The sequence below is a fragment of the Trichechus manatus genome, unplaced genomic scaffold (genome assembly GCF_000243295.1).
Source record: "Trichechus manatus latirostris isolate Lorelei unplaced genomic scaffold, TriManLat1.0 scaffold00096, whole genome shotgun sequence".
Classification (NCBI taxonomy): domain Eukaryota; kingdom Metazoa; phylum Chordata; class Mammalia; order Sirenia; family Trichechidae; genus Trichechus; species Trichechus manatus.
The window spans coordinates 3,959,581-3,986,124 of record NW_004444032.1 but is presented as its reverse complement, the minus strand read 5'-3'; the positions used below and the strand labels follow the sequence as shown (position 1 = coordinate 3,986,124).

General features: G+C 35.7%; 1 protein-coding gene across 1 annotated transcript in view; it reads right to left on the bottom strand.

The window, feature by feature from the left end:
* IMMP2L (inner mitochondrial membrane peptidase subunit 2) overlaps nt 1–26,544 on the bottom strand; it is a 909,463-nt gene that overhangs the window by 814,396 nt on the left and 68,523 nt on the right. The window contains exon 3 of the mRNA XM_023737033.1: nt 17,637–17,740. Coding sequence (XP_023592801.1) covers nt 17,637–17,740 — 104 coding nt within the window. The remainder of the gene's footprint in view (nt 1–17,636; nt 17,741–26,544) is intronic.

Here is a 26,544-nt window from a genome sequence, read left to right as displayed (position 1 = left end):
TGTTCAACTACATACCTCTTTAAAAAATAGTTGCAAAAAACATACTTGAACGAATTTCATAGTTTAAAGAACTTATTTCTCAAATCTTGTGTTATTTGTAACTCACAAAGACATCATTGTACTCTTTACTGTAATACTTCTGGAAAGTCCAAAATTTCCAAAGTTCAAAGTATGGCTATCGTATACGAGGTATACACCATATTTCGAATTCTGGCAGGATTTAAAGTGCTACTTTGATCATGGAGGCTCCACAGACACATCCAAACTCCCTGAGGGACTGAATTGCTGGGCCGAGGACCGTGGGCACAACTGGCCTAACACAGTTTATAAAGAAAATGTTCTATATTCTACTTTGGTGAGTAGCGTCTGGGGTCTTAAAAGCCTATGAGCAGCCATCTAAGATACTCCACTGGTCTCACCCCTACGGAGCAAGGGAGAATGAAGAGAACAAGATACAAGGAAAAGATTAGTCCAAAGGACTAATGGACCACAACTACCACGTCCTCCACCAGACTAAGTCCAGTACGACTAGATGGCGCCCGGCTACCACCACTGACTGCTCTGACTGGGATCACAACAGAGGGTCCCGGTCAGAGCTGGAGAAAAACGCAGAACAAAATTCTAACTTGCAAAGAAAGACCAGACTTACTGGCCTCACAGACTGGAGAAACCCCAAGAGTATGGCTCCCGGACACCCTTTTAGCTCAGTAATGAAGTCACTCCCGAGGTTCACTGTTCCGCCAAAGATTAGACAGCCCCATAAAACAAAACGAGACTAATGGGGCACAACAGTCCAGGGACAAGGACTAAAAGGCAGGAGGGGAGAGGAGAGCTGGTAATAGGGAACCCAAGGTTGAGAAGGGACAGTGTTGACATGTCATGGGGTTGTTAACCATTGTCATAAAACAATATGTGTAGTGTTTAATGAGAAACTATTTGTTCTGTAAACCTTCATCTAAAGTACAAGAAAAAAAAAGCGCTACTTTGTCCAGCGAAACCTTCAAAACCTCATTCAACCATTATGATGTAGATCAGCCACGGTTTCAGGGTCACCATAATTATAACCAACCAAAACCTTTGGCCCTAATTTTGTCAATACTCCAAGCTATTGTAAATCATTTTTACTCCCCAAGTCAGAAATGGCAAAATTATTTTTTAAAAAAAGGAATAAAATTCTTTTCATGCTAATTTTCCATGTGAAATTGAAAAGTAAAACTTATTTTACACTGCACATAGGGCTTAATTTTGTGAGATAATTTCATAAGCCAATAACTGCCGACATCATGATTTAAAAAAAAACCACTGCCGTTGAGTCAATTCCGACTCACAGCGACCCTATAGGACAGAGTAAAACTGCCCAATAGGGTTTCCAAAGAGCAGCTGGTGGATTCAAACTGCTGACCTTTTGGTTAGCAGCCTAACGCTTAACCACTGCGCCACCAGGGCTCCAACATCATGATAGTTATTTCCTTTGTAGAGCTTTGCTCCAAAATGCAGTGTTGATAAAAATGAATAAATACCAATTAGAGAGTATGTTTATTTCATTCTGTATCTATAACCTGTACTGATTTTAACAAATAAAACTGCTATTGGTATTGCATAAATGACATTATTGAGCATAATGGGAATAAAGAAGAACCGCTTCCACTTCTTGACTGCCTCCTGTTCTCTCAGTGTATCAGGTGGATAAAAGGCTGATGCAAATCTGGCTGATGGAGTTAGGTATGCACAGAGTGACTGTGCTCTCCAAAAAGAAGAGTTTTAAATTTTTATCTACATGTTTTCTTTTCTTCGCCTTGTTGTTTGTGCCGCGTCTTCACATAACTGGAGTTAGTATACTCATCTACTCCAAATTTATTCTATTCTGAACTCCTATATGACAGTCTATCTACTGGCTCCTGTTACTTCACAAAAATCACAGAACCAGGTGTCATTCAAAGCTGAGCTTCAGCCATCCTTAGATTTTTTTCAGTATTCCTTGCTTGTATTTGCCCCATTTCAGCTACTGTAGAGGACATGCTGAGTGTCCCGCTGCCATCTATTCTCAGTAAAGCACAAGCCAGCATGAAGCTACAGGGTATCACTGCTTCTTCAATGCTGGCCGACTGACTCACACTGTTGGTATTGACGTCAATCCATTTCATGTTAAGAATAAGTTACATCTAAGGGTGATGACACTGCTTAAGCATATATGGTAGATCCAGCATCAATACTCTATAGAATATCACAAGTAACACTTTCTAGCCTTTAATTTGGTATATAGCATGAGAACACATTGTTCTTGTATTTCTTTAACTCTGAGTATCACTGAGAGAGAAGGTTACAAAATTCAATTACAGTCTTCAATTCTTACTAGCAGTGAAAATCTGACTGTGTTTCTGACTTCTTTGGTACAGGCTTACACATGATTTACACATTACCATGCTCAAATGAGGCTAAGCTTAGACACCTTGTTCAAGACCAACAAAACTATTTGTCATTTTTTGCACATACCTGTTCATTTGTGCCTCAAAATTTTTGCTCATGCCAACTTGAAAACTTTCTTGCTTCTTCCCTGGTTAAGTATGTACCACTCATCTTTAAAATTTAGTTTCAAATTCACACCTAGTTTCCTTTCAGTCCTTTCTACCTTTAGTAACTCATTTGTTTCCATGTCATATCAATAGTGTACATATGGTTCTATAAATTCATTGCACACCGTGTGTCTTTGCCTTATTTCTCCTTTGATCCTATGATACACATGAGTAGAAACTATGTCTGCCATTTCTGTTGTGCCACCTGACAATATTTACCACAAGTGGTATGCTATTAAACCTGCTCACTTGTTGGGGCGGAGGGAATGGAGTCCTGATTGTGTAGTGTTTGCCCATTTTCATGGTATAAACATTCCCACCATGGCTGACTTCAAGCCATGAAGTCCCTGAGTGATGGTGGAGTTAGGAAGAGATGCGCACACTGACTCTTGTGAGCCAGTACAAGCTGACAGCACCACCCCCACTGTACCATGCTTAGCACAACTGCTGATTTACTGAATAGCAAGCCTCCTGTGAATAGTCCCACAATTTCCACATGCCCCTTAAGTTACTGCTTATTTGCGCTAATACCTGCTGAGAAGCTGCTAACATTCTGAAAAGCAGACTTTTTCACTGGTTTTTCAACATTAATATACAATGCAGAACTAAATCTGACATAATATCTAATGAAAGAAAATCTAAGCTAATTATAAGAATATTAATGACAAAAGAAAAGACTAAAATTATAAAGGATATTTCTGTATATACCAGATGACCTTTTTTTCAATACAGCACCACAGAAGCTAAGATCAGCCCAAATTCTATATTCATACCATTTTTAAATTTAGAATCATCTCTGAATGTAATTATTTTGGTTACTATCCCCTCTTATCTAATCATTAATACAGACATCATATAAAATTAGACTTTATATTGACAACAGAAACAATTACCAAGATCTTCCCACAACTGAATTCTCACAGAGGCATAAGACGTAAAAATGGTCAAGAACCTATCAAAATCTTTAATATAATATTTCAATAACATACACACAAATTACTGCAATAGAGAGAATAAAAATATTTCTTTAGACAATATTTGGGATTTTTACCTGTTTATATTTTTGATTAGCCCTACTTTGAGGTATGCTTATAGGAAGCATAAGCTCCTGTACTGAATTTCTAATAATGGTTCAATAAGGTTGATAGCTTATAAAGTTGCATGTCTTATGAAATAAACCAGTAAAATAGAACCCAAATTTAAAGAACTGATCAATAACCTAAAAAAATTATAGTTAACATTACACTATGTTTAACTAATTAGAGATGACAGATATCCTTCTCATGAGAATTTTTTTTCCATTTCATTACTTACTACCACTTGAAAATCCACAATACAGTAAATTGTGCTAAAGAATCATAACTCCTTGAAGATAACTAAAAACACTCCCATTTCTAGGGCAAACGTGAATATTCAAAGATAACTGCAGAAGGTTAAGATCCTTAGCCAATATTCCCCTAACACCTAAGGAAGTTTTCTCAATTTTTTTTTAGTATGATCTTATTACTGCCTAATTATCCATATTGCTTTTCTTATTTTTCGTTAAGTTGAAATTCACCGAAACAGTTTAACCTTACTTTCAGAATCATTAAATACACACCCTTTCTTCACTGATAATTGGCCTCTTTATTAACTGATTTCTCCCTTGATTTATTACAAATCTTTTTTTGCCAAATTTGGATCCATTCTGTGAATACATTCTTTACCTTTTTTCAACTCAATTAACACACTGTCACCATTGCCAAAGCTTTCCTATTATTTCTTCAAGTTCTTATTGCTCTTTAAAGATCCTCCAGTAGAATAATGAATTTTTAATAAACTTAGAATATTTTAATGATTGTTACTTAATTTTGTGGTGAAGCTTATGTGAGACATACTACTCCTACTATATTGTCATAATACTGTACGGTAACTTTCCAGCAATCCAAATACACAAATCTCAAGCAAGGTAAGTTATGACCTCTAAAAGCACAGAAAGTCATATGATAATTATCATATCCATAGCCAAATCAAACTGAGCCAGCTTCTCGTCAGCAATTTCAACATCCATACAATTTTTAATAAAGTGAAACCTATACTTGTTGTGCCTTCAGTAAATATTAATGTGATCTCTGAATGTGAGTAAATCTGTCACTGGATTATGCAAAGGAGTAACCTCTCATAATATGGGCCATTGAGGCTTCTCATTAATGGAAATAAACAGTTACCAAAAAAAAAATGTATTCCTGTTCTCTTCTTGGAAAGAAATGTTTTCCTGATTACCAAAGCACTGATAAAGTTTGGTGGCTATCCTTTAAGCCCTTTCCCTTTCTTATCAGCCAGAGACACATTTCCCAGCAACTACACCTCCACTCACCAAAAGCAGTGCCTTTTTTTTTTCCCCCTAAAAAGGGAAGAAAAATGGAAGGGTAACTACTGACCTTGGATGAAATAAGGCTATATTTAAGTATAGTTTTGAGACTGCTTTCACCTTTCCAGGACCTGAACTGTGAAACAGAATATGCATTCTAGCATCTTTTCTTTTTCTAGCATCAGTTTTTATAAGAACAAGTGGACAGACTGTTGACTGATGGGAAATGTATCTTAAACTGACAAAAGACAACCAGAACATTCGACTATCCATAAGAATCTTAAAAAGTTCCACTCCCAGAATAAATATTTCTACAGTTTTCTTAGTTTGAATAATTTTAAACAAATAGGAAAGGATTTTGTTCTCATCCTTCTATAAAACATCTACCTGCCAACTTTAAAGTTTTCAATTTTCAATAATTTCAATCAAAGACATACTCTTGATTACATATATTCATTCAATGTGCCTTGCTGCCGTTGATCAATAAAACACTGGTGTTCAAAGCCTCCCTATCTGTTCCAGCACCTTTTCTTTAAAAAATTTCAAATCAGTTTTGACTCCAAGTTCAAAAGCATGCAACATATTTTTCGGATTCTGAGGGGTTGGGTCTCATGTTCAGCTCCCTAACAATTCCATCTTGATCCCTAAAAAGCAATTTCATGAAATTTTAAAAATGCATGGAATCTTAGAGATCAACTAGTGTATATCTTTTATTTTGCAGATGTGAGAATTGACCCAAAGATTAATTAAGATAACCTGTTCAAGGGCACTCAGCCAGTTAATAGGCAATGCAGGTTAAAGAAAGTAGAAGCAAAATCTCCCCAAAGCCTAATGCTATGTTCTTACACCCAGGAACTGGTGGGTAGAGGCTTTCAGATTTGTTTTATGGAAAAGAAAAGAAAAATTTTTAATTAATTAGTCAAGTACTTAAATAAAATTCATGCTTTCCAAATGATTATTGAGAATCTTTTTTAAAGTTCATTTCCTTACATATTTTAAGGGTACTTTTAAAACTTTGTATTTTGTATTGCTTAGCACCATTTTCTATTGCTGCTGTAACAAATTACAACAAACTAAGGGGCTTAAAACAACTCGAAGTTCTCTAGGTCCAGAAGTCCAGCAGGTTCAGGTGGGTACTCGGCTAAAAGTCTTACAAGGGCAAAAGCAAGGTGTTGGCTCCTATCTGGAGACACTGAGGAAGAATCCATTTCCACGTTCATTCAGGTTGTTGGCAGAATTCAATTCTGTGCGGTTGTAGGACTGAGGTCCTCATTTCCTTTCTGGCTGTCAGCCGGGAGCCATTCTCAGCTTCTAGAGGCTGCCCACTTTTCCTTTGCTCATGCCGCCTCTACTTTCAAGGCCAGCAACAGTGCATTGAATGCTTCTCATACTTTGGATATGATTTCTTCTGCCACATCGCCCTCACGTCCTCATCTCCCTCTGCCTTTAAAGGCTCATGTGATTACATTGAGCCCACCTAGATAACCCAGGATACCCTTCCTATTATAAGATCAATTAGTAACAACTGCAAAGTCCTTTTGAAATGTAAGGTAACATATTTATGAGCATGGTATGTCATCATATCCACAGTCCATCAGGGTGTGGAATGTTCTTGGGAACAATAATTCTGATTAATACACTTAGCACATATTTTATTTATACAACATTAAGGAAATGTGACTTATTTTCCAACAGATTATACTGTTCAAACTTAACAGCTCTAATAACAAGACAACTTTTCTCATCTAATATTTCCAAGAAGCCCTCTGATTGGCCCTGCTTGGGTCCAGTGCCCACCTCTGGACCAATCACCAGGGCCAGTTTCATAGGCATGTGACCAGTGCTGGCCTAAGATCAGAAGGGTGCCACACTTGGGGTTTAATGCTCTGCAGTTACCATCTTGAAATTCTTAATATTTTTTTGTTTTTGAATTTACGTTTTGTAAGTGAAGTCTGATAGGACAATGGAGCAGGTACTGGAGGTTTGTTTACCTGGAAAAGAGTGTATTTCTCTTTCTTTCATTTCACTAGGTACAAAATTCTAGGTTGGGAGATTTTTTTTTTCTTTTTCTTTTTTTTCCTTTTATCGCTTTAAAGATGTCATTCAGTTGTCTCTGTTATATTATTGATACTTTGAAGGTAATACATCTTTTTTTCCCTCCTTTTAAAATTTTTCTCTTTGTCTTCGGTTTTCAGCAGTGTAACTACCATGTGCCCTAAAATGTAATTTTCTTTTTATTTATCCTGATAGGGTTTGTAGCGCTTCTTGAATCTGTGTGATGTCTTTCATTAGTTTTGGAAAATTCTTGGCCTCTATTCAAATATTGCTTATTCCCCATTTTCTCCCTCCCCTTCTTCTGGGACTCCAATTAGATGGAGGTCAGCTTTGTTCACTATGTTTCATATGTCTCTTACACTCTTTGTTGTCCTTTCCATGCTCTTATCTTGCCTCAGCTGTGTCTAATTTACTGTTATGGCCATCTATTGAGTTAGAGTGGTTTTCAGTTCTAGAACTCCTTTGAATTATTTTTTAAATGTTCTAATTCTTTGCTGAAATTATTCATAATTTCATCAATTATTTTAATATATTGATTACAATTATACCCATTCCTTACTTATAGACTATGTCGTTATCCCACATTTTGCATTTATGACAACAGTAAAAAAATCTACTATCCAAACATTGTGCATATTAAGGACATGTCTGGCAGCAACAAACAATGAAGTGTGAGGTGAGAGTAGATGCTAGCTGTGATGGTTAAGGTTGTGTGTCAACTTGGCTGGGCCATGATTTTCAGTGGTTTGACAGTTATGTAATAATGTAGTTTGGAAGTCGTATAATGTAATTTGGCAGTTTGTAATGATGTATTTGGGCAGTTATGTAATGATGTGGTCATCCTCCGTTTTGTGATCTGATGTGGTTAACCTCCATGTTCGCATAATGCCAATTTTCACAGAACAACCTGGTCTTTGGAACCTAATCATGTCAATAAGTGAGGGGTGGAAGTATTTTATAGCCAATATCTATAATTCCAATATCTGGATCTCCTATGAGATTGTTTCCATTGTTAATTGTTGTGTTTTGTTTTTTTATCTTTGTTCTGACTTCTGATATGCATGATATTTTTTGATTGTCATGTGTTGTATACAAAAAATTACACACTTTTCATGATGCCTCTTGCTTCGGTCAATGACAGACTATCAAAGTAAAGGCAAATTACCTTAAAATCATGATTGGGATATTTAGAGATTGGATTTTAATCTTTGTAACTCCTAGTTTATTTCTAGTTCTCCCTAACTCCTAGGATATAGCCCCTTCAGGGGTCTAGTTAAAAGTCTGGAGTGTTTTACCAAGGTCCCTCCCTGAATTCTAGTATGTGATGCTATAGCACTGTGCAACTACCAAATATTCTACTTAGCACCTCATCATCTTAGCTTCCACTTTCTGCCTGGTTTAACACGGCCTGTGCTGCTTACAAATTGACAAACAGTCCAAGGGAGAAAGTGGCAAAAAATAAAGGACTCACCTCAATGTGTTTCCCTTCACTCTGGAATCTTTGCCCCTTGGTAGTGCTCCAATGCCTTTAGATTTTATATATATATATATATATATATATATATATACTTACATTTATATATATACAGCTTTTCTCATTTTTCTAAGCAGAGGCCTTGCTTTGAAACAAGCTAGTCCATCATAGTTTGAAATGGAAGTCAGCTATTGATTTATCTTAGTGGCCTACCTTTATATATGCATCTACATCTTCTTGGTTCCAAAATTATTTAAGTTGGCATCCTACCTAATAGTTTATTTGCCAGTGTTAATTTTCCTGCTTGAAACTGAAGCTGTTTACTTCTCTAAAATTTTAATTATTTCTGTTAGAATTACTGTTTAAATTTATGTTCAAATGCTTCTCCTCAAGAGCTCGATCTCACTCCTTACATATAAAAAATAAAGTGTATTTGAAAGATGCTTCTCTGTAAATGCTGTCTTGCACTTTTTATTTTTCATAATAATAACAGTGTTCTCATAGACAATTACACACATAAGTGCCCACTATTTTCATAGAATGCTATTTACATAACTTTTTCTTTGACAACTTCAAGTTACCTCTCAAAGCATATTAGATTTATGAACCGAGTTGACCAGAAGGTATTGATGTCTCCAATAGTTATGTTGCCAGAAAATCTCAATAATTCAAAATTGGAATTTAGGATCACTAAAACATTTCTAAACTATAAACTGTCTTGAAACTAAGAAAATGTTTTATTACATAATTAAATGTATAAAAATCGTGAAGACAACTTATGCCACTCAACAAAGGAAAATTATTTTAGGGACTGCCTTAGGGGCACCAACTTTTCGCATGCCCGTGAGTAGTTTACAAAATCAGTTTGTTGTTGTTGTTAGGTGTTGTCAAGTCAGTTCCAACTCATAAGCGACCCTATGTACAACAGAATGAAACAATGCCCGGTCCTGCACCATCCTCACAATCGTTGCTATGATGGAGCCAATTGTTGCAGCCACTGTGTCAATCCATCTCGTTGAAGGTCTTCCTCTTTTTTGCTGACCCTCTACCTTACCAAGCATGATGTCCTTCTCTAAGGACTGGTCCCTCCTGATAACATACCCAAAGTATGTGAGATGAAGTCTCACCATCCTTGTTTCCAAGGAGCATTCTATATTTACTTCTTCCAAGACAAGCTTGTTCATTCTTCTGGCAGTCCCTGGTATATTCAATATTCTTCACCAACACCATAACTCCTTATTCATTGTTCGGTTTTTGCATGCATATGAGGTGACTGAAAATATCATAGGTTGGGTCAGGCACATTTTAGTCTTCAGAGTGACAGCTTTGATTTTCAACACTTTAAAGAGGCCTTTTGCTGCAGATTTGCCCAATGCAATGCATCATCTGATTTCCTGACTGCTGCTTCCATGGATGTTGATTGTGGCTCCAAGTAAAATGAAATCCTTGACAACTTCAATCTTTTCTCTATCTATCATGATGTTGCTTATTGCTCCAGTTGTGAGGATTTTTGTTTTCTTTACATTCAGGTGTAATCCATACTGAAGGCTTGATCTTTGTCTTCATCTTCATCAGTAAGTACTTCAAGTCCTCTCTGCTTTCACAGAGTAAGGTTGTGTCATCTGCATATCACAGGTTGTTAATGAGTCTTCCATCAATCCTGATGCTGCTTTCTTCTTCATATAGTGCAGCTTCTAAAACTATTTGATCTACATATTGAATAAGTATGGTGAAAGGATACAACCCTGATGCACAGCTTTCCTGATTTTAAACCACGCAGTATCCCCTTGCTCTGTTCAAATGACTGCCTCTTGGTCTATGTACAGGTTCTTCATGAGCGCAGTTAATTGTTCTGGAATTCCCATTCTTAGCAATGTTATCCATAATTTGTTATGATCCATACAGTCAAATGCCTTTGTATAGTCAATAAAACACAGGTAAATATCTTTCTGGTATTCTCTGCTTTCAGTCAAAATCCATCTGACATCAGCAATGATATCCCTCATTCCATGTCCTCTTCTGAATCTGGCTTCAACTTCTGGCAGTTCCCTGTTGATGTACTGCTGCAACCATTTTTGAATTATCTTCAGCAAAATTTTACTTGTGTGTGATATTAATGATATTGTTCGATAATTTCTGCATGTTATTGGACCATCTTTATTTGGAATGGGCACAAATATAGATCTTTTCCAGTAGATTGGCTAGATAGCTGTCTTCCAAATTTCTTAGCATAGACAAGTGAGCACCTCCAGCGCCGTATCCATTTGTTGAAACATCTCATTTGGTATTCTGTCAGTTCCTGGAGCCTTGTTTTTTGCCAACACCTTCAGCACAGCTTGAATTTCTTCCTTCAGTAGCATCGGTTCTTAATCATATCCTATCTCCTGAAATGGCTTAACGTCAACCAATTCTGCTTGGTATAGTGACTGTATTCCTTCCATCTGCTTTTGTTGTTTCTTGGTTCATTCAATATTTTGCCCATAGAATCCTTCAAAATTGCAACTTGAGGATTGAATTTTTTCTTCAATTATTTCAGCCTGAGAAATGCTGAGCGTGTTCTTCCCTTTTGGTTTTCTAACACAAGGTCTTTGCATATTTCAGTATAATATGTTACTTTGTATTCTTGAGCTGCCCTTTGAAATCTTTTGTTCAGCTCTTTTACTTCATCATTTCTTCCATTGGCTTTAGATACTCTATATTTAAGAGCAAGCATCAGAGTCTCTTGTGACATCCATTTTGGTCTTTTCTTTCTTTCCTGTCTTTTTAATGGACTTCTTGCTTTCTTCATGTATGATGTCCTTGTTGTTATTCCACAACTCGTCTGATCTTCAGTCATTAGTGTTTAACCTGTCAGATCTACTCTTCAGATGGTGTCCAAATTCAAAATCAGTTTAACTGATGTCAGATCATAGCAATAATGTTTATACTGTATCATTTTGTAAAATAACATTTGTAAATATAGTTAATATTGAATGCAAATCACTATGCATAATTGAAAGTGCCAAAAACTTAATCTCTCTTCAAAATAAAATGCAATCCAGGCTTTCTCTCCTTAGCATTTCACTGTAGATTAACATAAAAAAAAAAACAAAAAACAAAAAACCTAGGTACTTTGTCCCACCTATTGAATCTTTCTAAATTTATATTCCACAAATACACAATCATTAAGATTCTGAATCGACAAGACAACAACAGGTTTGGTTTGGGGTTAAAATATACAATATTAACTACAAACTTAGTAAAATCTTTGGCTGTAAACAAAATCTGAAATGAACACAGAAGAGGTAAGTATACACAATTATTTTCTCACAGCTCAACTGATAACTAGCTTTTAATAAAATTATGGGTCATTATTCACTATTATCATTGCTCTAGGCATTTGTTTCAAAACATGAATTACCTTTTTGCAGACTCCAATTATTTCCCCTGGTGGGTCAAGGGATCCTTAAAGATTTACAAGCACTCAAGACACAAAGAAACTAGCACCTTTCATTTTTTTCAAAGGCTCCGTTCTATTTCATCTATTTCCCTGGCTCAAATTTTTGTAATTCTTTGCTCATATTTACTGCTAGAGATGCAGCCATCACAGTGGCCATCTGTCAGAAAGTGGCAATTAGTTTAGTATGTCACAAACCAGCTGTTGAGACTGTATGCACACTATAAGTTCATAATAAAGTATTGTTGCTATCAACAATACTTGGAAGAGAATGCATTTCAGGAACCACTTTATCCGAAATGGGAATAATATAAGAGATATAGAGATACCAGGCCTCCATGACTTCTTTGCTGAGAATGGATAAGTGTCCTCAACCAAACTAGTCATTACAATATATAGAAAGAGGCATTATAATATGATGGTTAAGAACACAGGCTTTGAAGTGAGGTGGTTCAAATCTTTGCTCCAACATATACTAGCTGTGTGTCCTTAAGCACGTTAGTTAACCTCTCTGTATCTCAGTGTTCTCATCTATAAACTGTGGTAACAACAGTATCTACTTTTGTTTTTTTAATAAGGATTAAATAAAAGTGAATATAGAACTCTTAAACCCAGTGACTGAAAACTAATAAGTAGTCAATAAATGTTAAAAAATTGTTATGGTTATTGATTTTTCTTCATAAATGACATGTCTTTCTCCTTTGTCTTTGGCTCTAATCACCCCAACACTCTCACTACCACCAAGTATTTACTTATCCTTTGGAGTCTGCTCTTGCTTCATAGCCACTAGCTTAGAGTCTCTCCACCTCAGACTTTGGGATTTTAGACAGACTTCAGGGAAGCTGCATGGTATAAAGCAGGGCTTCAAACTGGTTCAAAACAGTTTACTCATGGCTGATGGAAACAAGGGAAGCATGCATGTTACACAGCAACCAAATCTCTTGCCTGTTGGCTTTTGACCCAAGTAGGAACCATGCCACTTTGAACGTGTGTCACTCTCCATCTTTGAGCAGGGCACCACTGTTTCCTACTTGAGTTAAAATCCAAGCGGCAAGAGATTTGGTTGCTATGCAATGCATATGCTGCCCTTGTTTCCACTGGCCGTGACTGAACTGTTTTGAATCAGTTTGAAGCCCTGGTATAAAGGAAAAAGGTTTAGACACAGCATTGTCCAATACAAATATAATACTTCTCGTATATGTAATTTTAAATTTTCCACTAGCTGCATTAAAAAGAAAAGATAAAATTAATTTTAACAATGTATTTTACTTGACTGACTATATTTAAAATATTATCATTTCAACAAGTTACAGTAGCCACATTTCAAGTGCTCAAGAGCCACATGCAGCTAGTGGCTACTCTATTGGGCAGTACAGGTTTAGAGTCAAATGAACCTGGATTCAAATTCTGGCTCTACCATTTACTTTCTGTGGGTCTCAGTTTCCTCACGTTAAAAATAACCATCTCCAGATATTGTTCTGAGAATTAATAAAAATGGTATATACAAGGCACTTGTGCTACACCTGATAAACAGAAATACTCGTTCAATAAGAATTTTCTCACCCTAACTTTCTCCTCTAGAACTGAACACTTGCTCAGTATAGTTTAATTAGTGACCTAGCTCTAGTTCCTTCCCTTCAAGCTCTACTATAAACAGTAGCCTTTTCCCCTACCTGCACAGCTCCCCCTCCTTGCTTCCTAACAGCTATAAACTTGACTGGGTGGACTTATTTCCAGAAGCCACGGACCATTTTAGTCATGACCCACGGTGTGTGGTACCAAGTAACTAAAAAGACCTGTGCCTGAAAGAGTGACGCCACGATCTACTTGTCATCTGTCCCTGTCTTATCGACCTCCCCACACTGCCTACCCTGCCATAGTTTCTCCCTCACTCAGCTTCCACCACTGCTGCACCTTTCTCAGCAACGGCTGTCAACCTCAATGCTTCTCCATTTGAAGACAAACTGACCTCAAAAATTAAAGAGGCTGAGAATCATTCTACAAAATAACTGGCCTGTAACCCGTCAAGATGCTAGGGTCATGAAAGACAAGAAAGACAGGGTCACAAATTGGAGAAGACGGAAGAAAAATAAAAATGAAATGTGGCATCCTGGGTAGAATCTTGAACAAGAAAAAGGGCATTAGTGGGAAAACTCAATGAAACTCAAATAAGATCTATAGGTTAGTGAACAGTATTGCATCAATGACAATTTTCTGGTTTCAGTAACTTTGCTATGGTTATGTATAACATTAATATTAAGGGATGCTTGGTAAAGAGTGTACAAAACCAAAAAAAAACCAAACCTGTTGCCGTTGAGTTGACTCCAATGTACAGGAACTCTCTATACTATCTTTATAACTTTTCTTTAAGTCTAAATTTATTTCAAAATAAAAAGTTAAAACATCTTTAAAGGTGATTTCTTTTTAAAACATTAGTATGAAAGAATCTCTGTCCCAACGGACTTGTTAATTGATACATCATTGTGAAATGGTACTACTTACATTAAGCCTATTGCAGCAAGGTCATCAGACAGGTTAATGAAAAGTCAATTCCAAGGTGTAGAAAATCCACCTTAATCACCACTATTAGTTTGCAAATCCACTAAGAGAGTATGATGCCACCTACATAAACCCATTGTGTGACCGCACATCATGTTTTGTGTGATCAATAATGCTATTAGATAAATATACCTATTGAATTAATATTACTAGATAACAAGCTTAAACAATAGCTTTTTATAGGAAAAGAAAAAAAGAAGACAAGAAAAAATACGAGGAGCTGCAAAGAAGTATATAGCCCACATGCATCTACCTCCTGCCCTCTGACTTTTCACGATTTAGGAAACAGCCTGGGTCAGTAAGCTCTGAATAAAGCCCCTTGCAATAGAAGCAACAGTCTTTTATGCAACAGCATGAGTTTCTGCAACATGAACTAGCTCCCAGGCAATTGGTAAATAGGGAAAGAATTTCTATATAAAGCAGAAGCTACATTGGTTCATACGTGATTTTTCCCAGATCATTAATGTTTGCCTCATTAATAACAGCAACTGAAGGCCAAGTATGCTAACAGCAGCAAGCTAGAAAAGAATTATTATGCATTTAACCCTTCTCTAAGAAGTGTTTATTGCAAGGATGACCCTGAACTTTGTTTAAAAAGATTAAAAGTATAAATAAGTAAAATAAAATAATAATCTTTATTTTATTTTTTATGTACAAGCATACAACTCTGGCATCAGTCCATTTTGTACGAAGCTTGCAATCTTTTCTCTACCTGCAACTGCTGATGAGGCTGCTCTTGTAGCCGTATTTTAGCAGCATCAGCCCTTCCTTATATCACCTTCTGTCAAGCTACCTTCACCTTTTTTTTTTTAAGGCAAAATGCTATCTTTTCTACACTATTTATTAAAAAATTAACATGTCATTTAAATTGCACTCGTATTTTTACTGAAATTGTTATGGATTTTACTAGTACTCTGGTTATAATAGTTGCACAAGTCCTACTAATTTTAGTATGAAATTACAAACTGCAAAGTTTTCCTGAAATGCATATATAATATTATAGCAGAAATGCTATTCCAATGAAGTAAAGAAAATTATCATCTATGTTAAACCAGACTGATGCATTTTGTAAGAAAAGTAAATATTCAGTGTGGTTTGACATGAATTGAATGTATACTATGAACATTAATCAAACCAACATCAATCTTTTCAAATGAAACAGCCTATAAAATGTACAAAAATATGAGGACATGTATCTATAAAGCATTTTTGCTAATAAAATTAAAACTAAATTTTAAATAATGGTTTTTATAGTATTAAATCACAGAAAAGAATGAAGAATTTTTTTAGTGTGACTTTTTGTTTCTTCCTCAAAGAAAGCAACAATTGTTGCTTAATGATTATTTATTAGATAATATGATAACTGTCACTAAGTATTATTTATGTAAATGGTCTGCTACCAACAAGTATCATGAAAGAAAATTTGTTATTTGTACATGACAAGATAGAGTCCATTATTGACTCATTAAAGATACAGTTCCACCTAAGTAGCTATAATTTATTATATCAATCTCAATTTCTAACATACTATTTTTGAAATTATTTTATATAATAAATATCAATCAGTTTAACATTTACATAAATTAATACTGCTCTCTTTTCAATATGATACACTAGGGTACTTTTATGGACCCATGCGATCCTGAGTTTCAAGGAGCTTATATGTCATACTGTATATACATATATTTTTTCAATTACCCATTCAAATTCACTTGCTTAAAGACAGTCAGCATGTTTCTCTCTCTCTCTCTCTCTCTCTCACACACACACACACACACACACACACACACATACATAAATACTGCACAATTGTCCGCTTATAGTGTGACCTCTTCCACTTGGGTGGGTATCCTCTCCATCACCAACTAAGTGAGGATGTAACCTTGTCAAACCAAAGGCAAAAGAATAATGAGCACACAACAGGCTAACCCAGCATGGAAAAGGTTGTTAAGGAGGCTGCAAAAACAGTACTCTGAATGACAAAAAGTATACTCCAAAGAGTAGGTTAATATTAAAGAAACCAGTGAAGAACACAGGAAGCATTTAATCCTCATACTTGGATATCTGCCATACAAAACTCCACTCAAATTTAATTTATTCATTAGTTATTTAACCAGATTTGGTTACTACGTTTTCAAATAAATCCTAGGAGAACAGCCTGGAAGGAAATACATCTAGAGAATACTTATTTATTTTCACAAAGCACTAGCCAAAGGTAGGTATGAAAAATGTATTGCTTTTACAAAACAATTATTATCACCCAACAAGAAACAGTCATTCCAATTCAAGAATAAGAAACATAAATTGGAAAAGTCCTCAATAAACAGTAGGTTTTTACAATTGTTAAAAAAAAAAAAAAAAATGGCAGTAAAACTACTGCATTAATTGCTACCCCAATGCAGTAACTGGCAGAACAGGGAAGCAAATTAAAATATTTTCATAAGTAGCTGAAACCAAAAGAAATCAGGGAAATTCTGTTGCAGTCTTCTCAGTATGAATTTACTTTTAAAACAAAACAAAATTGAACATCTCAAGCCAAAATCATTCAAGCGTGTACCAGGACTATGTATTTTATCATTTTGTCAGTAACACACACTTTTTGACATTCCCTTTCCACATTAAGACTGGAATGAAATTTGTGTTCCTCACCAGTCTCAACATTTTACAGAGAAACAGTGCCACCTTTCGGCCCCAAACAAAAGCCTCCATTCTACCAGTCTTCCAAATTTCCTTTTTCAGTACACCTGATATATATAAATATCATTGAATTTCATGTCATAATTACCATCTTGTAGAAATATTTTATGGTGACACAAGCTAAGAAAATTTGCAGGTAGCATAAAAGTTGCCTACCAAGATGTAAACCTTCAAAATAATCCAAAATAACAGCAAATGCATGTATTTTTGATCATCAAAGTAATAATTTCTAATCACTACTTCGTTAAACACATTTTGTCAAATTTTAAGAATGCCAATCAACTGATATATTTTTAGTATAAAAGGAAAATTCACTTTTTATAGCATTGTCATATTTCAAAATTGATTTGAAAAAACACTACAGTATACGTATTTAAAATGTACTCACTAATTTAATAATTGGCAATATCATATTAACAGCAAATTACCAGACAAACCAATATAAATATAAATAAGTTTACATACAATACAGAAAGTTTCTGATGTACTTACACCAATGACACAATGTCACCACGCTGAACTTCAAAATTCCTAACTTTCCAGTGGTTCAGAAGCACTACATCAGATGATTGGCTCCCCCCAGGATTCAAAGAAGGCTACAAAATAAGGAGAGACACATCTATCATTTGTATTTATCAATCTTCATGGTTCCTTGCACTTCACAGCTCTAGTGGAGTGCAATAAAACATTTCTAATACAGTGCCTTTCAATAAATTGCTATTCTAAACTAATTCCAAATGATGAGTTTTCAAAAAGGCTTATCAGGATTCTTCACAAGTGAACCAGACAAAAATAAATAAATTACCAATACTTACTTGAAAGGAAAACATGCTAGGTATTCAAATCTTTACCAAACTCCAGTGAACAGGTATGGAAAGTTTTAAGGATTAAAAACCAGGAAGAAGTGAGTCAAATCTCCCAACAGATTATGCAGATAAGATCTAATTCCACAGAGGTACACATCATTGTTCCATGGAGGAAAAGAGGAAATGGTGGGAATTCCCCACCTTGAGCACTCTTTTCACAACAGAGCATGTAGCAAGGGTCCTGGTCCCAATCTGAGCTAAGAAGTGGCCTTCAGCTTAGGATTCAGACAAGTCTACATATGCCTGAAGATTCAAGGAGCAAGAAATGAGGAACGTTTGGGGTACAAACTTATCTTAGGGTAAGAAATCACCTAGGCGCAAAAATTTGACTGATGAGCTATGAAGCCAACATACTTGTCACTTGGACAGGGATTCAGACTAAGCCCATGGACAGACATCTGAAATCAGAAGTGAGAATGGTGGGCAAAAGAACAACAAAAAAAAAAAGATGTTTCTCACTATTGACTTACAGTATCTCAGAGAACAAAAGCATTAGCAACACCAATGTCACGATGGGAAGCAACAATTTTTGTGATGATGGGACAGGTACCAAACAACTGAGGCTCTCAGCCTTCACTGAGGGGCTGATAGTGGCAGCAAGAGGAGACTCAACCACAGCAAGCCACGGCAGGATTGAGGAAAACAGGGGGTGCCATCCATATTACTTGGATTTGTATTCCAACTGCTCCACATTCAGACCCAAGCTACCTTTACAGTGTCAGCCCCCATTATATTAACTCATTTGCTCAATCCACTAGTCAATCTGAACCACTCCTCATCCACTGGTTTTTCACTGTACTTTCAAACTTCCATAATACTCTCTGCCTAGAATGGCTTCTTCCCCTTCATTTCACCTGCCAAAAGTCTATGAATCAGGGCCCAATTTATATGTCACCTTCTTTATACCGAACGAAGCACATTAACAGAAACAATGGTTATAATGAAACTGTGTTGGATTTATACAGCAATTTACTGTTTAAAAAAACACTAAGAAACAACATTTTTCCTTCCTCCATCTTCAATACTCTATCATATAAAACTTACCATACACTACATTTCTCTTATCTCTTGAATTAGACTGTTAGCTCCTGGAGGATAGAACCATATCTTATTTGGCCCAGCCTTTGAAAATTTAACACAAGGCCTTGCATAGTAAGTCCCAAATAAATATCTTTGGAATGAATAAGTTGTAGAGTTTAACATTTTAACAACAACAGCAACAAATACAAGTAAAATGGTTTTTCCTTTTATACATTTATAATACAGTTACTATTTATTATTAGGTCTAGTGGTACAGTGGTTAAGCACTTGGCTACTAACCAAAAGGTCAGCAGTTTGAACCCACCAGCCGCTCTCCAGGAAAAAGATGTGGCAGTCTGCTTCGGTAAGGATTACAGCCTTGGAAACCCTATGGGACAGTTCTACAGTTCTACTCTGTCCTATAGGGTCACTATGAGTCAGAATCGACTCAACGCCAATGGGTTATAGGTATTTATTATTAGAGTCAATTTTTTTTTATTTCATGTGCGTCTCTGATAAGATTATTCTAAGAATGCCTCTAATATAATACCATTCAAAAATGTGACATCTCATAATAACAAGAACAAAAGTGATTTAAATTATTTCTGACTGCTCATTCTTAATCCCTTTTATTGGTGTTTTCAAAAGTTGGTGACCACGACCCATGATAAGAAATGCATTTTACACTGCACTCAATACACGCATGCATACATCCCTCTGAAACAAAAGTTTCACAAAACTATAATTACGTTTATGACATGCACCCTGATATTTTCTATTCTCTCCTAATCCATGTTTTCAAAGAGCTATTTATAATCCACCATATTGATTTCACACCCACTCTATTGATTTTATAACCTACTAATGAATGGGCTGCAATGCTGTGTTAAAAATGGCTTTTAGATGACTCCTCTTCAATTATTATCTTTTAAAAGTTGCTTTTTCCCAGAATTCTATCTTTAAATTTCAACTCTTTCTTTAAAGTCTTTTCATATAAGATCTCATTGATATTCTCCATTTCAAACACCACCCATATACCCATGATTCTTAAATCCATAGTTCTAAGTAGATTCCTCCTCCTGTATATCAATCCTTAGCAGTTCATACTACAACATTTAACATACTGTAATTTTTGTTTATCTGTCTTCCCCATGACTAAACGTGAAGCACATTTTATCCATCATTATAACCCCCTAGTTAAATTTATGCTCCAATCCTAACATCTTTCCTAAGCTTCAAACACATATTTTCAACTGCCTGCTGATCATCTCATATGATAAATCGTTCCCCTCATTAAAATCAATAGCTTCCAACCACCACCACTACTGTCTTCAAGATAAAAATCAAGACACACATGATCTGCGGGACACTGTCAACCCCCACTTACAATCCCCACTCAACCACAAGCAGTTCTCTATACTCGGGTTATTTTCTTACACCTCCAAGCTGTCCTATTAAGCAAATACTTCTACCTGAAATGTTTTCACCTCTCTCCACTTTCTTGCCATCCAGTTAACTCATACTTCAAGACAAAATTTGAATCCCATGGAGCAATCTCACAAGAATTCTTTCCTAACTTTCCTCTCTCCTTCTCACCATCACTCTTGTTGCCCAAGAGAGAGATCACATTCCATCCCGACTTCCAAGTATACTTCCAAATTCCCTTCCTCAGTTAATAGTATTACCATTCACCCTAACCCCATACAGGTAGACTCTTGAGTCTTCCTTAATTTCTAACTCTGTCTTTGAGTCTCCCATCATCAGACTTTCCCTCTGCCAAGAAAGCATTTTCCCCACTTGGAAAATTCTACTCATCTTTCAAAGCCCAGCTCAGATGGTGACTCCTCTATGAAGCCAAAAACAAAAAAAAAAAAAACCCTGCAGTTCCCTTGGGATAATTACATCCTGGAGCTTCAAGTCTGGGGACAAAAGAATCCCCATAAATTCAGATCTTGACACTTGGATTCATCTTCCCTTGCAGAATCACTCATCTACCCAACTTTTCTAATGCTACTTGTTAGAAACAAAAGATAATACATTTCAAACAAAAGATTCATACAGAGGAAAAAAAAAATCCCAGAAGAAAGCATATCTAATTTCAAACAGTAAAATATTAGAATCATCAGTCAACACCTGGAAAATCTTGTTTGATTTTATAAAAGAAGCCACAGAGCTTTCTCTTACCCTTTCCTCTCCCCCAGAAGGTTAAATTAATCATCCCCCACCTGCTCCCACACCAATTTAGGTAAACTTCAATTATAGCTCTTAAAATCCTGTTATAAGCATCAGCCTACACATATGACTCTTTTACTCAACTATAAGCATCTCAACTGAAGGAACAATGCCTTACCAATTTTCGTATGCTCAACCCCCGAACAGTGGATGGAAAATAATATTTCTATACTTTACACTTTAGAAGGAAATTAAAAGTTTTTAAAACTATATTTAAATAAGACGATCCCTAACATTATCTAAACAATGTATACATCTCTTTTAATGAAAACATATTCTGAATGAGTAAGTATAGTAAGAAATTTTGAGGGTCTCATCAAGTTAGGCAATTTAAACATTAGGAATAAAGTCAAATAGTGCTTTATTACTACCACAATGAAATAATGCTAACAACAAAGGAATAAAATAATAACTATCTTTACTATTCATTTATGAATACGAGTAACACACAACATAAAGAAAATCCTTCTTGAATTCGGAAACTGTCCCTGTATCACTATAAAAAGGATAATTCTTTGTACTTCAATTTAAAAAATTATTTTAAAAAAGTCTTTCTGAGTGTTCTAAAACTGCTTCTGAGAAGAAAAATAACACACTAATGTCAAAAGGAAAAATTTATATAGGAAATTTTAAAAGCCTAATTTGAATTATGGTATCTTAGAAAAATTAGTAAACAATGCCATTACTTAGAAGTTTTACATCTTGATTTTCCTTGTGGGAATGCAGTTAATGTTTCAGATAGAGCAAGCAATCTTTTCAAATCAAAGAAGTGATACACATCAAATCTAAATTAAAAGTCATAAACTTTGGTAATCTGATGTGACCAGAGAGTCTCTATATACATATATATTGTAGGTTGCTAATATTTTAAATCCTAGCTTCCCAGGGACTACATCAAAATTACAACCAACTTAAAGTAATAAAGTTTTTAGAAGTAAGAAACTTGAGAATATTTAATTTGGGAGTTTCCACCCTGTATCTCAAAGTATGTTACTGCTCTCGTGCGTTCCTGCTAGCAGTCAAGATTTCCAGGAGTAAGGAGAAAAACACTGAAAATCACTGGTGTTGACAACATAGAACAAAACAAAGCTTATGGCTGCTCTGTCCATCTTTTCTTCACTTACATTCTCACACTGAATCTATTCCTCTGCTCCTACCATCGACCATGAACAGGAGAAATCAAAAAAAGACTAGGAGAACTCTTGGATAGCTCTTCTCCAGAGACAGAAAACTGTGTTCAAATCTTGGCTCCATTTCCTTATTAGCCATAACGTTGTTGTTGTTAGCTGCCCTGGAGTCGGCCCCTGACTCATGGCAACCCTGTGCACAACTGAACGTAACACTGCCCATTATAATCCCCATGATGAGTAGTAGATCGGACTGTTGTGATCCATAGGGTTTTCATTGGCTGATTGTCAGAAGTAGATCACCAAGCCTTTCTTTCTAGTCCATCCTAGTCTGGAAGCTCTTGTGAAACCTGTTCAGGATCATAGCAACATACACGCATTGGCCAGGAATCAAACACAGAGAAGGCAAAAATTCTACCACTGAACCACCAGTGCCCTCTCTAGTCATATTACTTAAAGCAAATTATTTAAACTTTCTAAGGCTCATTTTTCTCAGCTATAAAATGTGGATTATTGTTCTACCTACCTCACAGGGTTGTTATGAGAATTATGAGATGAACCAATCCACAAAAAGTTCTTAACACAGCAAATGCTAGAGTAAACAGTCAACAAATGTGATGACAGTGATATTCACAATAAAGGATAACAAAATCAAGCACAGTATTTTTCCCATAAGACTCAACATAAAATTAAGCCTTTATATAGTGCCCTGTACTTTTTTCATTTTAAATACTAAGCTGGAAGTCTCCAGATAGAAAATTCTACTTTTCATTTCTAAAGTCTCGATAGATTATTTCTTCACTTCTTTTAAGCAAGTGAAGTCAGTATGCTTTTATCTTGAGCCTCAATTGTTCTGCCTGCAGGAATTGATCCCCCCCATCAAAATTTTTTTTTAAATGCACAAGTATTTATCACAGTACTACCTATATCGGGGGAGTAGGGAGGGGGAACTACAGAAAACCTAAGTATCCATTAATAAGAATTGGGTAAATACATTATGGTGCAACCATCTCATGGCATTCTGTTGCTGTTAGCTGCCACTGAGTCAGCTCCAACTCATGGCAACCGCATGTACAACAGAACGAAATGTTGCCCAGTCCCGTATCATCCTCACAATCAACAGCATGTTTGAGTCCATCATTGTAGCCACTGTGCCAGTGCATCTCACCGAGGGTCTCCCAAGGCCTCGCTGGCCCTCTGCTTCACCAAACAAGATGCCTTCCTCTAGCAATTGATGACATGTCCAAAGCAAGAGAGTCAGACAGTGTTCTGTTGTGATCCCTAAGGGTTTCACTGGCTATCTTTCAGAAGTAGATTGCTAGGCCTTTCTTCCTAGTCTTAGTCTGGAAGCTCTGCTGAAACCTGTCCATCATGGGTGGCCATGATGGTATTTGAAATACCAATGGCATAGCTTCCAGCATCACAGCACCAAGCAAACCAGCACAGTACAACAAACTGACAGATGAGTGGTATAGGACATATTACGTAACCGTTAAAATTGATGTGGTCGTGGGCATAGGACTATGTCATGATATTCTGAGTGAAAAAGCAATTTTTTTTTGTTAATTTTATGAGTATGTGTTCTAAATTTTAATTTTTAAAACAGATACATATGAAAAGAAATCATAAAAAATCTAACTGTTCTTATCTCTGGTTGATGAAATGAGATTGTGATTTTTTTTTTTTGCTCAACTGAATTTCATATAACTTTTTAAAAAAATGAATATGTATTTATTTAGAAAAATTTTACATTAAATTAAAAAGAACTTTTTGTGTGCTTAGTTCTGACCTAAGTACTATACCGTTCACTCTAAGAAAGGATATAAGTCATCATGTTTCAATAGATGTTAATAAATTACTCCAAAGCTGGAAATAATAGATATCAAATCTGTTCAAAACAAGTACAACACACAAGTAGGGCTTTAATGCTATCTCTGATCAAAGACTATGCTGAAAGGTTTTTATTCCTCCCACAAACAAATATTATTGCCAAGGTATCCTAAATCCTCAGCTTGTGTCTAAGTTCAAATCATATGACAATTTGGGGGGAATTTATGTCTTGGTTTAGGAAAATAAAACTCCCCTAGAGAATTAAACAGAGTCATGATAGATTTCTTGCCTTGTAAGATTTAACCACAGCCATCAATCAATAAATGATACTTTTCTGGTTTTGATTTTTTTTCTATAAATTTTTTGTTTTTAATTTTAAAAAAGTTCACAGCCTATGATTCAATGCCTATAGCCTGGTTTTTTAACCTCACTTCGAGAGCAGTGTTACAACGTTTTCAGGCCCATACTGTGCACCACCTACATTGATTATATACAAGCTACAATGTTTAAATATTAATTTTTGTGCTTTTAAATGAGAATGGTCTCCAGTAGCGGCCATGAGGAACCAACAGTAGACCTCAGGTATCTTTCGAAGGATGATTATTTTAGAGAAATGATTAGGGGGAAAACTACTAGTTAAAAAATAAAAACAAACATAAGAAACTGAACTAGTATTGTTTATTTTGAACTTTTCAGTACTGTGGAAGTGGCCAGGAAGCATGAAGTACAGTTAAGATAAATGTATACTGATTATAGAATTCTTTTTAGATGCTACACCTTTGAAATAATGTGGACAAATGGTATAAAACGCCATCTGCCTTACCCGGCAAATCAGGAGTCTATATCCTTTGCATGGCTTCTGTGGTACTTGGATTTGTCCCTCTAGCGGTGTATAATACAATGTCCTATAACCGCACCCAGGTCCACAAGAAGCTTTAACTTAGAAACAGACATTCCTCTTGCTTAAAGTGTGCTTATTATTCATACCCCTTAACACTTGAGCCCCTACAATGACTAGCCATCTAACTCAAAAAAACTTATTTAAAATTTTGACCTTAGGGCCCTTAACCTGGCGAGGTGATTGAAACCTAAACTTTCACACATACATTCCACTTAAGTGCTAAAAGGAAGAATTAAAATCATAAACTATCTCAGGAAATGTATATATACATAGTCCTAGCTACATTCAATACTTTATTAAGTATAGAAAATAGGATCTTCACACCTGATCCAGCTTCCATAGGCTCCACCAGAGGAGTGTCTGGTGGCATCACGAAGTTCCCCTCTTTGCAGGGTCACTTTAGAGCTCTGGCTGTGACCAGTCACTCCACCTTGACCACACAGTCCTGACAGTCCCTCTCTGCTTGCATGTGTACACTTGGGACATGTCCCACATGAGCTCGTAACAGAGCTATCTAACTTACAAGACAACAGGAAAGCTTTCTTTGTCAAGGATATGAAGCTATAAAAATTCATTCATGCTTTCTTTTACTCATTCATTCATTCATCCATCATTGAATAACTATTAAATTCCAATCTGTGCTAGGCATTGTGCGAGGTTATGGGATCCTTCACCCTTGAATATCCAGGAATGAATCTAATAACATTTTATTCAGAAAGAAATTTAAGAGCCTACTTTAAAAATAATTTTGTCTGATCTCATCACCTTATTCATAGACATATGGTTCTTCAGTTCCCTTACTTAAAATCGGGTTGAACATTTTCCTCTTCCTTTCAATATTTCCACAGGAAACAGTATTCACATAAAAATAACTTCTATTTCTGTAGATATTATAATTTTAAGAGTTATTTATTTAAAAAGCAAGCCTTTGGGCCCCATTAATAAAATAAAAATGGACATACACCACATTTATTTCAATTTGAAGTATAATAAGTTTCTAATTTGTCATTTTCCTAATCTTTTACTGCATTTCCTATGTACAAAAGAGTGACACATTAAAGTTTTACAGGCACTGATATATTGCTTGTAGGAATAAAAATCTTTATAAACTATCTGAAAGGTAATTTGACAAAATCTATCAGAAGTCTTCAAAATGGTCTTATCCTTAGGCCTGGAATGTCATATTTAAAAAGTTATCCTAAGCAAATAATCAGAAATATATACAAAGATGTGTACACAAAGATGTTCATCATACGTTACTCATAGTATTGAAAAACTGGGTCAACCTAAATACCAACAATAGAAAACTGATTAAATAAGCAATCATTAAACTATATGCTATATGGATGCTAAAAGCCATGTAAAAATCACATTGCAGAAATATATATAAGGATATTTGGATATGTTTGGCAAATTTAATTAAG